This window comes from Equus asinus, chromosome 23 (genome assembly GCF_041296235.1).
Source record: "Equus asinus isolate D_3611 breed Donkey chromosome 23, EquAss-T2T_v2, whole genome shotgun sequence".
In the NCBI taxonomy this organism is placed as follows: domain Eukaryota; kingdom Metazoa; phylum Chordata; class Mammalia; order Perissodactyla; family Equidae; genus Equus; species Equus asinus.
The window spans coordinates 62,099,076-62,113,312 of NC_091812.1; the positions used below are offsets into that span (position 1 = coordinate 62,099,076).

Below are 14,237 nucleotides of genomic sequence, written 5' to 3' on the forward strand. Positions count from 1 at the left end.
GAATTGTTCATGAGCCCTGGGAGCTGGTATGGAGTTGTTAAGGTAGGGAATTCTAAGTTCCCAGATGCCCATGCCATGGTCTAGAAAGGGAGGGCAGGTCTGCAGATGGGGCACATCACTTTGGCAGATTCTTTGGCCTATAGGGAGGGGCAGAGCTGGAGGTGCTGGAGAGAAGCCGCTGAAGCGAAGGCTCAGCACGGGGCCTCCAGTTGCCTGGATTCAATGGACTAGCAATGTCCCAGATGCAGGCTGCTTGTCAGCCTGGAGCCCAGAGTGAAGACAGCGTGGGGCAGGGCTATAGCTGACTCGTGGTGGGCATGTGGCACGAGCATCCAGCCTTTGAGATCTGGAAGTCTTTCGTTGCCATGGCATAATCTAGCCTGTCTTGACTAATCCCCATATCCTGCTCTGTGAATGTGAGTTCCGTAAAGCAGACCGTACCTCATCTCGCCCGTGTCTCCAGCACTGAGCCCAGCGCCAAGCACACAATAAATACTCAAGTAATAGTGAATGAATACAACCTTTCTGGGTTTCATCTGTACAATAAAGGGGGTCAGAGTAGATATTCTGTAAGATATCTTCAAATTCTATCATCTCATGATCTCTATAATTTCAGAAATAAAAGGTTCTGTGTTTCATTCTCAAATACCCACATGCCAAAGCCTCATTCCAATCTGAATTTCCTTTCTCTTCTGATGAAACCTTTTGTACGTGCCTGTATATGCTTTCAGCATTGCAAGAACTACTTAAGGTCTTAAAATCCTAGTGCAGTCAGCCTGTACAGGCAAGAAATTAAATACCAAGAATGCCTTTTCTGTCTCTGAATATTGTGACCCTGAGTGATGTCTCCCACCTCCACCCACTTGGGGTGCTGCTGACGTGGACAGGTACACCTGCTGTTCAAAGACCATCAGAAACTCCCTCTAAGATGGAACTGCTTTGAGAATGAGGCTTATAATTAAACAGTAATTGAAGTGGCCTATGGTTTTATGCATGGGCCTTCTCTAATGCCTTAAGTAGATGAACTGCATGGCTTAAAAGTCAGAATGGAATTAGATGCTTGTGTGAGTGAGTGGAGGTCTCTGTTCAACCATGTTGCTTCTTTAGGACCCAGCTTGGTTTCCAGCACTATCGTGGGAGCACCTGCACAATGCCGACATCAGTTCAACCCTGCAGAAGAGACGTCAGAGATCCAGGGGCTAGTAGAGCTGAAATGGACCTCTGCCCCTCCTCACCCAAAGCCCTTGCTTCACAGGAAAGTGAAACCCAGGCAGGAAACGTGATCTGCCTCAGGTACAGGCGGGAGAGGAGGAGATCAAGGGTTATGGGAGGGAAGACTAGGATGACTTGGGTGACTCCTGGATATAAGTTGTTAGGGAGAGAAAAGAGTAGAGGACAATTCCAAAGTTTCTCAGCTGGGGTCAAATGAGAAAGAGCAAGTGTGAAGGAAATTTGATGAGCTCAATCTGGGCCATGTTGAGGGTGATGCGTCTGTGTGTCATACAGACAGATATCAAGCAATTAGATATTATAAATCAGAAACTGAGGAAAAAAGATGAGGCTAAACAGCTAAATGTAGGAGTCCTCAGCCTGTCTGGTTGGTGTTTGCAACTACCACAGAGTGAGAGGAGCAAAGAAATCGGAGAGGGGCTAACAGAGATGCAGCCAGCAGAACAGCAGCATCGAAGGGCTTTGTCAAAAATAAAAATAAACAACGTAGAGAGGAGTCTGCAAATTGGCCCACAAATGAGTGGCCAAGGAGATGGGAGGGAAACAGGAAGGACTGGTGTCAGCAGAGGCAGGAGAGAAACTTCCAGAAGGCTACCGTGTCCGGCAGGTGCAGCACACACTGCTAGCTCCTTCCCCAATCGTCATTCCCCCTTCTTTCCTTGCTAACAAAACCTTGATTTTTTTCAGAATGGCAATAAATCTGATCAAAAAAACACAACAAAACATGACTTCCCAGGCTACTTTGCATCCAGAGGTGGCCCCTATGACAACCTTCTGGCCAATTAGATATAAGCAGGTGTCTATCCACTTGGTGGGGCTGCCAGGGAAACTGTTATTTTCTTGATACAAATGATCAAACAGCTGGCATCTCACCTTTGCCCTTTCTTCCTTCTGGACTAATGATTCTGTGTCCAGAAAACAGCAGCTATCTAATGAGCTGAGTAGAAAAGACACACTCCACAGATGCTGGAGTGGAAAATTAGGAGTCTGATCCCGAGTCTGATCCTGACAGTGAGGAACTAGGGAGTCAACCTTGACTCTACAGCCATCTTCCTTCCTAGGACCCAAGACACTGGATTCTACCCTGAAAACTCCTTCTAAATCCCTTTCTTCTAACCACCCCTACCAGCCCCGCCTTGATCAGGCCCACATCATGTCTCGCCTGGCTAACTGAACTGCCCTCCTAACAGGTCCCCTGCTTCCACACGCCACCCCCTCTAACTTGTCCTCTAACCTGCAGCCACCACCTGTCAAAAATGGAATACTTTGTGTTGTTTCCTGTTTACAATACTTCCACGGTCCTTCACTGCCTAGTGGATAAAGTCAAAGGTCCACAGACAGGCCCTTCATGACTTGGCTCATGCCTTATAGTAATTATGACACGCTATGCAAATATACATTTCAACCATTTCGTGAACAAGGACCACGTACCAAGCACTGTGCTAGGAAGTATGCATTCATTTAGTCTTCATCACGTTCCCTCACATATTTGATGGTGATATTCTCATTTTACAGTTTCTCAGAGAGGTTAAGTCGCTTGCCCAAGACCACATAGTTAGTCTAAGTGGGGAAGGCCTGGATATCCAAGTTCACTCCACCAAGGCAGGGCCTTGACAAGAAAGACGGCACCCCCAGCCCTGCGGCCCTGTACCTCTATTCCCCCTCTACCCTGTACGCGAAGCCTTGCTGAAGAACCACAGCCGAAGCCGGTCTTGCCCCCGCGGCCAGAGACTCCATCCCCCGCTGCAGTGGGAAGGAGAGCGGTTCTCCACTCCAGCTTCAGCAAGGGAGGAGAGAATCGCCCCGGGCTGGAGCGGCAGCGCGGGCCATTCGGCCTGTCCCGCCCAGTCAAGGCCCCTTCCTTCTCCTCGCTACCTGGGTGTTGGGTGGCAAGCGCCCAGATGGGGATCCGGGGGCCGAGAGCCCTTCTCCTTTGACCCAGCCGGCCTGGCTGGCACCACGGCCGTGTCGGAGTGGGATCCGGGCTCCAAGACCACCCTCTCCCGGGTCCGGAGCTGGAAGACCAGGGGAAAGGACTCTGGTGACTCCCCCAAGGCTCGAGCAAGACCGGGCATCCACTAACCCTCACCACTAACTCAGCCTGGGCGCTGGTCCTGTGCGCTCCGCTGCGCAGCCTGCTCTGGGGCAAGAGCGCTTGGCGCGCCGCTGCCGCCCAGCGCCGGACCGAGAGCGCCCGCGGGCAGCGGGACCCTGGAGGAGCGCCGCCCTGGAGCCTTGAGGTTGAGAGACGCGTGGTCCGGGAACCTCCTGGGAGCTGTCGTCGGGGTCGGGGAAACCCAGATTTGTAACTGGAGAAGGGTCCAGCTCCCCGAGGGACATCTCCAGCTGGCACCTCTGGCCCTCGGACCGCGGACTCGGAGCCCCGGCTGCCCCGTGGGCAAACCGATCTGAGTTCTGGTCTCCGGCCAGCGAGAGCCTGGCACCCGAGATCCCCCCCGGGCACGGAAGCGGATCCTGCCGCCCCGCTCAGCCCTCCCGAGCAGAGGCGCAACGACTCCCGGCTGCTCCAAGCACCCCAGCTGGACTCTGGGCAGCTTCTTCTGCCCCGGTGGCCTCTCCCCGAGGTCTGACCCCCTCGCGCCCCCGCGCGTCCTTCGTTGTTTCTGAGCTTGCTCTGAAAGTGATGTAACGAGGCCAAGCTCGCGCGCCGCTTTCCCTCTTCCCAGACTAAGTCCTCCCTCCCTCCAGCAACCGGAGCTCTGCGCGCAAAGCCAGGCGCTGGGCTGCGCCGCCGCTCCGCTGCCAGAGCCCTGGGGACGGACGGGCGCTGTTGAGAAAGATACGCTCCCACGTCCCACCTCCTGGATGCAGAGTCAGTAGGAAAAGCCAGGTTTTCCTTCCAGAAACAAGGGAGAGAGCGGAGGAGACAGCTGCTGTGGAGGTTTCTAAGGAGACTCAGACTGGCTTCTTTCCCTGCTCCCAGGAGACGGCAAGATACCTCAGGTACCCCGGTGACCCCAGTGGGTGGATGTTTATATGAGAGACAGAGGTTACAATAGTAAAAGAGAGAGAGAGAGTAAAAGAGAGTGAGAGCAACACAAACGGAGAAATAGAGTCATATTCAGAGACCAAGACTGATGGACAAGCAGAGAGAGATAAGAGTAAGAGAGAGCGAGCTGGTGGATGGGAAATTGACTTGGGTTTGTTTTAGTCGGTTTTTTTTTAAACCCTCTGCGGTTTTGCCTCTGACAGAAGAGAGAAACGCTGCTCCCTGGCCAACAAGCAGCCCCCAACCTGGATGGAGTGAAAGATGCGGCCTGATGACATTAACCCGAGAACTGGGCTGGTGGTGGCCCTGGTCAGTGTCTTCCTGGTCTTTGGCTTCATGTTCACCGTCTCTGGGATGAAAGGAGAGACTCTGGGAAACATCCCCCTCCTGGCCATCGGGCCAGCCATCTGCCTACCAGGCATCGCGGCCATTGCCCTGGCCAGGAAAACGGAGGGATGCACCAAGTGGCCTGAAAATGAGCTGCTGTGGGTCCGCAAGTTACCCTGCTTCCGGAAACCCAAGGACAAGGAGGTGGTGGAGCTGCTGAGGACACCTTCGGACCTGGAGTCGGGCAAGGGAAGCTCAGATGAGCTGGCTAAGAAGGTGGGCCTCAGGGGAAAGCCTTCCCTCCAAGGGCAGGCTGAGGTGCCCATGGCCAGCTCCATCACCACCCCCACCCCCACGGAGGAAGGAGAATGCCAGAGCCTGGTCCAGAGCGGGCATCGGGAGGAGGCATCAAGATACCTGGATGGCTACTGTCCCTCGGGCAGTTCCGTCACCTACAGTGCCTTGGAAGCCAAGTGCTCAGCCTGGGACCGGTCCCAGTGCCCTGAGCCTGAGGACAGCATCTTCTTCGTGCCCCAGGACAGTATCATCGTTTGCTCCTACAAGCAGAACAGTCCCTATGACAGATACTGTTGTTACATCAATCAGAGCCAAGGCAGGTGGGACCACGAGACAATACTCTAAGCTTTGCATACAAAGGTTGCTGTGTTGATAGACACATGACTACACTCAGCTCCCGAAAGAAGGAAACTGCTCTGCTCCAACAGCCTTCACACTGTTAGAAATGGACCTGGTATGTGACGGGTGTGCAAACGTCTGGTGCCTGAGAGCCATGTACATAGGCATGTCGGAGACACATTTCAGGGAAGGGTGATGAGGGCTACGGACACTGGAAGAGGCAGTGGGTAGGAGAGGAAGCAGTTCCAGTCACTTTTTAACGATTTAAACTGTGCTGGATGTTTTGTAAAATAACCCAAAAAAGTGCTACCCGGCACCTGCTCAAAGTAAGATAGGTCTAGAGTGGGCTGCAGATGCCAGGCATGAAATGATACAGGGGCTGTCCACAGGGAAACAGAGCTGCTTCCGGTCTGAAGAAATGGAAAGAAAAAACAGTTGAATGCTTCATTATGTGAAACGATTTTTATCTGGTGAAAGCTTTTCACACTTAGCATTTGCTGAAAGAAAGATAAATCAAGAAAAAACAGCTACATCCCTCCTCAGGTGGGGTGCTTTTCAGACAAAGGGGAGTTAAAGACAGTTGAATTATATAATTGAGTTTTATGATATTATCCTCTGACAAGATCAGGGATTTCAAATAAAGTAAAATAAGTGTGACCAGCTGTGTGAAAAACTAGCATTTTTAAATGGCTATGTTACTTCTTAAACTCTTCATTTAAATTGATTTACTGGGTCTTTATCTGAAGTGTTTTTTAACATTGATGATCATTCATGTGTAATTTCCTCATCAGGTGCAAAATAACAATGTAATATCTTCATAGATTAGAATTTGTTTTCATCAAGTCAAAATGGATTTTACATATGTATCGAAGTGTTTTTAACATTTCTGGGAGACATGTACTGATAATTATCCTTCCTATATGCCTTTTAAAATCTAAAGACTGTGAAGTCAATACATTAGTCTTGACTTTATGCAGAATTTACGTGAAATGCAATGGTTAAACTTCTGGAAATGTCATTATTTGTACATTTGTTGAACACCTCCAGAGACTGCAAATGCCAATGAAACAGGAGTTAACCTACTAGATTTAACTAAATCCCAGATTTTATTAAGTTCACCTGATCAGTGAACATTACATGACAAAGGTCAGTTTTATTTCGTACTTTATTTTTTTGCTGCTGAGGAAAAAAAATCACAGTGGGATCCTGAAATGTATTTCTCATTTCACTTGCTCAACTGTAATAGACAAGACGGCAATCAGCCAGAACACCATGTGATCCCCGTTGAAGAGAAGTGTTGAATTACATATAGAAATAGTGGTAAATTTCATCCTGGAGATCAGGATAATTTTGCATCCTTCAAAGGATGATGATTTATTTTTAATCATCAGATAGTTTCAGCCACTTTCTCCCAAAAGGGGAATTGAGGATGAAAATTTGGGGTATACCTCTTTTGTGAATTTCAGGCCCAACTCTGCAATTCTTCAGGTGTAGCAATTATGCTGTCTTCAGACCCATGCCCTTAAAAATCACCATTTTCAAATCAAATTCAACATCAAAAGTATGTAATTTTTGTTTTAGTAGGGCTTAAAAGTCAGAAAATGAGATGTGTGATCCTGGGCAAAATTTATTTTCTCTCACCTCAGTTCCTTGAAGCGGGAGGAGTGGAACCGACTGACACCAGATTATTTCTATAGTTCACTCCCAGTTTGAATATTCTATGGCATTATGTCAAAGGCACTTTATATACTGCCAGGAAATGAGTTACAGAAAATGCATGCCAAAGTTACGCAATTCATGAAAACACTTATGCAACGTGGAGTGAATTCTTGCTACAAAACTCAAAAGAATTTTGTAGATGTACGAAAGCAGATTTGTTTTATTACCAAATATCATTTATTCAACCAAATACATTTCTGGGAATAAAATAAAGATGTTGAGAGTAAAATATTTTTGAAGAGAAGTTTTTCAATATTGGCATAGCCCCAAATAGTCTAATGCATCCCCTTGCACTAAATGTACTTTACTTTGGATTTGGCATGGAGGGAAAACAGTTTCCTAAAATCACAATACCCCTTAATATTTCTAATGCATTTTGAAAGATGGAATTCATGTTTTTATCAAAGTGAAAATTATTGGATAACTTTTAGGAATAAAATCTTCCTCTAATTTGTTCCTCATTTGTGAACATCTTTAGAGATGAGGAGACAGCAAGCCCTCAGAGAGAGATGGTCACAGAGCCTCAGCAAACCCTACACAGGGTCTGAAAAGAGATGCTTGTAGAGTCAGGTGTAGTTTGGGGTTTGGAAAAGTTACTTTCTAATTTCTTGGAACCAGCTCAAACTCCTGGATATCGTACGCACACACACACACACACACACACACACCAATTTCCAAATTCAAAGTCAACTACTAGTTTAGAGATATAAGGTGTTTTATCATATTTTCAAGTTCTATTTCAGAAGAAGCTTACTTTGGGTTTCTTCTTGCATCCACCTACTTAAGATACTGAAGGTATCTCAGTATGCATTTGAGGGAATTTTCTGCAGGGCTAAAATATCAGCATGCAAGTATTGTGCTGGGAGGCTTAACTTTGATCAGAAAGAATAAAATGTGTGATTGTGTGTGTGAATTTTTCTTAACATCTTATTTTAAGCAACCCCCTCCTAACATGAAGCAAGGTAGCCTGGTGCCCCAAATCAACTACTATTCAGGGTCAGACTGTCATTCTTTTGAACAGAAGTGGAAGCGAAGGAAAACAGGAGAGAGAAATGTCTAAGCACTTGAGAGGAAAACAGAGCAGTTCATGCCAATCAACAGTTTTAGTAAATTGTTCTTATTAACTTAATAGATGTGAGGATTGTTCCTGGTATCCTTTGGAACTTTTGGACAGATATAAATTTAAGCATGCATTAGTTACTTTTTTTTATTTGCTGCTAAAGCAAATAGTCATTTCAACTTGATTTTTAAATAGGCATTTTATTTTCAAAATTTCTCTATTGAATTTCCCTTGCTCTATATTCCTACTTATTATGCAGACGGGTTCTTTTTCCGAACTGCTTCTTGATTCCAAGGTGTGAATTCAGCCAAGATACCCAAGCTGGAGTATATTTAGACAACTGTTTCGAGATTTAGTTTCTGTTGCAATCATCATGGCAAACAAAATCCAGATACACTTAGGTTCAGGCCCTCTTCCAAACCCGACTAACCAGCTCCTTTGAAAATGTTTTCAGAACCGTGGATCTTAATAACCACTGAGCTGACAAATGTAGGGAAGGAAGATTCATTCCTTTAAATGTTTTCTCTTTTGTAACATCCAACCTCTACTTATTTATTAATATCGCCCCTCTGTACCGACAGTACCATTTATTTGGTGAATTCACTGTTATTACTATTATTTTATAACATTAAAGAAAATGTTTTTGAAAATCCACAGTCCCACTATCCTAAGAGAACTACTGTATTTCCATTTTAGTATATTATCTTCCAGGCCTCCTCCACATGCTTAGGTACCTTACATATTATAATCATGTGTTTTTCTTTTTTCTCTTAATTATATCCTAAGTATGCTTTCATGTTTCTATGCAGTGTTCCTAATTATCATTCAACAATTGTGTAATATGCCATTGTGATGTACATAGTGATGTACCATAATTTATCATGCCATTCCTCATTGCTAGCCAGAAACCATGTTTTATAGGTGGTTTCGTATGTTACTTTTTTCTACTGTTGGTAACACAGCTACGTTATTTGTCGTTTGCCCGAAGAGGTGAAAATTTACAATTGAAAAGCTGTCTCCTCATAGACGAGAGTAAGGGGGCAGAAATGTGTGAATGGGTTAAATGCTTCATATTGTTGGTTTTCTCTTCACACGTGTAGACGCAAGACATAGGGTAAGAGACAAAATAATGCTTCTTCGAAAAGGTCCCCCCTCAGGACCAGAGCCAGGATTTTTAGGAGTGAGACGAGACATTTCTGCAGTTATTACTAGCATGTATTTCAAAATCAGATGACAGAGGTGTCAATCTTCAAGAGCATAATGTTGAACAAGCAAAACGAAATATAGATGTAGACAATAATAATTACTTTGTAATATTTCAAAAGCATTTTCTTAAAGTATCTCACCATACATTTTATATTATATTTAATATGTATGTATATGATTACCTATCAATGACTTACAAATGAACTGGAATTTCAGAAACTCAATAGACTCCACCCATGAGTTTTCTATGTTTCAGTTCCTCACTGGAAAAATTAAACTGAAGACGGAGATATGGACAAATGCTTGGTTCAACTAAATATCTCAATAAAGAACTGAACTCCATTCAGCCTCTTGTCCAGATTACATAAAATCATGTAAGCACCATTGAGCCAGAGGTCGTGTCCTTGATTTCTCACCACCGACCACAGGGTCCTTACTCCATGGAACCCAAAGGAAAGAAATTTGTACATGACGCTGTCCAGATACTCACACAATAGACCAGCACTGACATTAGAGCTCCACGGTTTTTGGCAAGTTATTCCTGGACCTGGCCCTTGCTAGAGATCCTTTCCTTATTTTTCCCTTTATTCTTCCTCCTGACCCCATGTTAGAGCCGGTAGACTTGGCAGCCTCAGCAACAGCCCAAGCTTTGCAGGTTTTATCCACAATAAGGTACAGAGTGACGGAATGGACCGGTTATGAAACAGGACATAAAGCTATTAAAACCTCTCTTGTGCTCCTCTTGGACAAATCTGGCCCGACAAAGTTAAATATAAAAGATAGTTTTGCAGTTAATCACTTTCCTATTTTTCATGGTAATGAACTATTGTATATGAGACAACTCATCAGTCTGAGGCAAGACCATATTTGTTTAAAATAATTAGGCTTTTGAAAATCACCTGAATCACATGTAATTCAACATGAAGAGTGTGGACGATTACCTTCGATGTAAGTGACTAGACAATCAAACCAACTCAGAACGGCCCACCAGCCCCCCTGCTCTTCCAACCGCCTCCCCCGACTGCAGCGGCATCTTGCTGTTCCGACTATGCCTTGCAGCTGACCACCGTGAGCCTGCGCCCCAATCATTTTCTCTGCCTCAAGTGTCCAACCTGCCTTCGCCCCTCTGCTGCTTGATGCCCTAACATCCTTCAAGGGGCGGCTGCCACAGCTTCCACAATCTTTCAGATTTTCCCACTCAGAACTGACACGTCCATTCTTCTCTGGTCTGACACCTCCGCCATTACCATTGTGCATCTTAGTTGCGTATGTGTCTGTCTCTCCAGCTAAAATGTGAGCTATTTAAGGGCGGGGGCCACATTTTACTCATCTTTCCACTCCGCCTTCTCCGCACACACACTCTGCCTTGCTCAGTGAAAACTCTCAGTCGCACCATTTGGGTCACCGTCAAAGCTTACTTCCCCTTTCTGGCAGGAGAAAAAATTCTGCCTTGTCGAATTGAATTAAATTAAATTGAATATAGTCAGCAACAATGTGGGCTAAAATAGGCTTCTCTGGGCTGGGACCCTCACTTTGACTTAGCATATTGTTTCTTTGGGGAAACCACATCTTACATAACGAGGAGAAGAAAGAGATAAACCTCTCCAGGACATTTTCTCCTCCCGCCACGGTTGACCTGACTCCCACTCCCTGCCTCTCTCCGTGAGTCAGTGGCCACACCGTCCTCGTGACAAGAATGGGTGGTTCCAGAAGCACTTGACAACCAAGCTTTTTGAATCCCCGACCAGAAAGAAGGTGAAGCAATGTACTCAGGTTAATCCTGTAAGTAGGTCAACAAAATATAATTCCTCGCCTTTGACTATTGTCCCTCTGTTATGCTTCCATCCAATATTTCTTCACAAGACATTCAAGGCCACCAGGGTATTCTCTGGGGTCAGTCAGGACCAACTTGCAGACCCCCACTCCCGACCCCCAGGGAAACTTCCCTTCTCCAAGAAGGCTGGGAGATGCTCAGAGACTGTGATTTGTGGCCTGGAAAAGCCCTGGCTTGTTCTAGAAGATCATCGCATTGCTCAGCAATCCCCCTGAGCATAGTCTTAATAACTTCCGACCGGTATAATTTGTCCCGTGATTTTCCCAAATGATCTGACCTGGTAAAAGTAGGATTTAAATTAAGTAACTCTTTTCCTTGACCATGGTGAACATCAGGTTCCCCTCTAACAAGAGCGAGAAGGCTCTGCTTCGAGTGTGGGTGGGGAAGTGGGCCGCAAAGGGAGAGCAAGTCTGACAGAATTGTCAGCACAGAGGGAAGAACCAGACCCCCTGATTAAGACAGTCACCTCCTCTGTGCCCCCCACATCACATTTCTCACCTGGAACTTGGCAGCAAATGCTAGAAAATGGACTAAGAGGATAAGCCAAACAGAAAAGTGTTTTTAAATGCAAAGAGTAAAAGGAAAACGCCAGAGAATTTTGATACATTTTTTAAATGACCAAGAAAAGAAATATACACATTAATTTAAAAGCGTATTCCAATAAGGGCAAAATTTAGCTAAAAATATCCTGCTGAACGGGGTGAAAAGGAATATAAAATAGCATCCAATAAACAAGATCAAATAGTCTAAAACCTCAATAATAGACTGAAAAGTACAGTAAAAACTAGGAAGTTAAAGGAGTGTAAAGTGAATACTATTAGCTAAAGTATTAGACATATAAAAATAGTAAAATTAAATGCTTTTAAATGCAGAAATTCAGCCCACATGTCCCACTGAAAGAAGAATGGGGTGTTAGATGCAAGCAGTGTCACCGTGGTCAGGACTGAGAGCCCGGTGAGGTGTGCTCGCTGAGCAAGGACAGACGCGGAACAGGGCGGGCTCATTCTCCTGCCGACAGGACTCCCCCAGGCAGGCTCTCCCCCTTCAGAGCCCAGAAATGCAGCCCCTGCCAGCCCGAGGTCCCTCCAAAGCTCACCTCTGACCCTCCCGGCAGCAGACTAGAGGCCATCAGCAAATGTGTTTAGACGTAATGGGCTCCCATGGCCGTGGGGACGTCCTCACACAGACATGCCCTTGACAATGCTCCTGTCAGCTGTGCCAGGTCTCCGTCCTCCTCATCTCTCCTTCCCACAAGCCGTCCCAGCGTCCGTTCCTTCACTCACCAAGTCCTGGTTCAGGGGCGGGTATGAGTCAGGCACTGTGCTGGGCCTGGGACCGGACAGTGAACAGAACAGACCAAGCTCCTGGCTTCATGGAGCTCACAGCTGAGCCAGGGAAGCTGATGAGTAAACGACCTGAAATGAAGACGCTTACAGCAGCACTCGGCAGGGCCACCTAACCCTCACCTTTTTGGGGGAGGGTGGTGAACAGAAGAGGTGTCTAAAGGGGTTCCACCCCCAATTCCAATGTACGTGTGTGGGAAGGGTGTTCTCATACGTCCAAGCAATTCTCCAGCACCAGCGGGGTGTCCTACAATTCCCCTCGTTCTGACACTATTTACCCGGAGACAGCATCAGATCCCACAGGATGAGGGTTCAGTCCTACAAGACGGCCCACCCCCAACTTCAGATGCCAGTCGCAAGTCCAGGTTGTCACGCGTGCTTCTGACCAACCAGCCGCAGATCAGAGGTTCCAACGACCTCCTCCTAGGTTTTGATTAATTAGCTAGAGTGGCTCACAGAACTCAGAGAAACATTTTACTTACTCGATTCCTGGTTTATTATAAAAGGATATAACTCAGGAACAACCAGATGGAAGAGATGCACAGGGCAAGGTATGGGGAAAGGGCACAGAGCTTCCATGCTCTCCCAGAGCACACCAAATCTCCCCAAATCTCCACGTGTTCACCAACCCAGAAGCTCTCCCAGTCCCGTCTTTTTGGGTTTTTATGGAGGTTCCATCACATAGGCGTGCTTAATTAAATCATCGGCCATTGCTAACTGAACTCAGTCTCCAGCTCCTCCCCCCTCCCCGGAGATCCAAACTTCAAATCACAAGGTTGGTTCCCCTGGCAACCAGCACCCATCCTGAGATGAGGTCCAAAAGTCACCTCATTAACATAACAAAAGACACCTTCCTCCCTCTCATCACTTAGGAAATTCCAAGGGTTTAAGAAGTTCAGTGCCAGAAGCCGGGCCCAAGACCAAATATATATTTCTTATAATAAATCATAGTATCACAGTGGCATAGAAGAAAAATATCTGATACAAGAACTGAGGGATGCGTAAGACATAGCTGACCAAAGACAAGGGAGAAAGAGTGTTCCAAGCCAAGAAAACGTGCATATGAAGGCCAAGAGGGGAGAGAGTATAACACACAGATTTGTTTGGAGAAATGCAAAGGATCATCAAATGGCTGGAGATGGAACCAGGGAGGGAAGGGCAGTTATGGCTTGGGCTTCTCCTCCTCTACATGAAGGCTTTGCTGATCCAAGAGACCCTGTGTTGGATGGACTGTCAGAGATGGAAGGAAGCTTAGAGATCATCCTATCGGCCTCTTATCCTGCAGGGAAACAAGCCCTGGTCAGCCTGCTTGTCTCCAGAACAGCATAAGGAAGGACGGTTAGACTCATCTTGACTAGGGCTTGCAGGTTGAACTGAATTCTCTTTAAGAATTCATTCAACAGGCAACTATTGGGTTTGGTTGCATTTCAGGGGTGGGGTTCCTTTCCACTTGGGGGCAAAGAACTAACCCAACTAAGCAGTCCTCCCCTCCAAACAGTCGTCCTGCTGTTGCGTGCCCTAAAAGAACTCGGAGCTCTTAAATGAAAATAGCTGATATGAACTCAGCTTCTAAAATCACCATCCCTGTGATGCTTATAATTACCACAGACAGCTTGACACGTGGGAAAACTTTTTCCCTCATGGAGAGGCCGACAATGATCATGACATTAACCAGATGTACGTCTCTAGGGTCGACGCCTTCTGTGCTTCAAAATCTCCCTAATTTCTTCCTTACTTCGGCCCTGGCACTCAGGTCCCTGGCACAACCCCGCACAGATAATCTATCATTCTCAGAGTGTCCCATTGAATGTTAGTTCCTTGAGAGGTGAATAAATGTTACGTAACAAAAGGTTTTAGTAGTGAAATAAGTTT

At 46.3% G+C, this 14,237-nt stretch overlaps 1 protein-coding gene across 1 annotated transcript; it reads left to right on the plus strand.

The window, feature by feature from the left end:
- Window positions 1-3,944: 3,944 nt before the first annotated feature.
- On the plus strand, window positions 3,945-7,146 carry TMEM215 (transmembrane protein 215). The gene is made up of 2 exons (XM_014857503.3): window positions 3,945-4,194; window positions 4,444-7,146. Exon 2 carries the CDS (start codon window positions 4,502-4,504, stop codon window positions 5,207-5,209), a length of 708 nt encoding a protein of 235 aa, XP_014712989.1. The 5' UTR covers window positions 3,945-4,194; window positions 4,444-4,501; the 3' UTR covers window positions 5,210-7,146.
- Window positions 7,147-14,237: the final 7,091 nt, after the last annotated feature.

Coding starts and splice junctions, on each gene's coding strand:
- TMEM215 (XM_014857503.3), top strand. CDS start 4,502: ATGCGGCCTGATGACATTAACCCGAGAACTGGGCTGGTGGTGGCCCTG.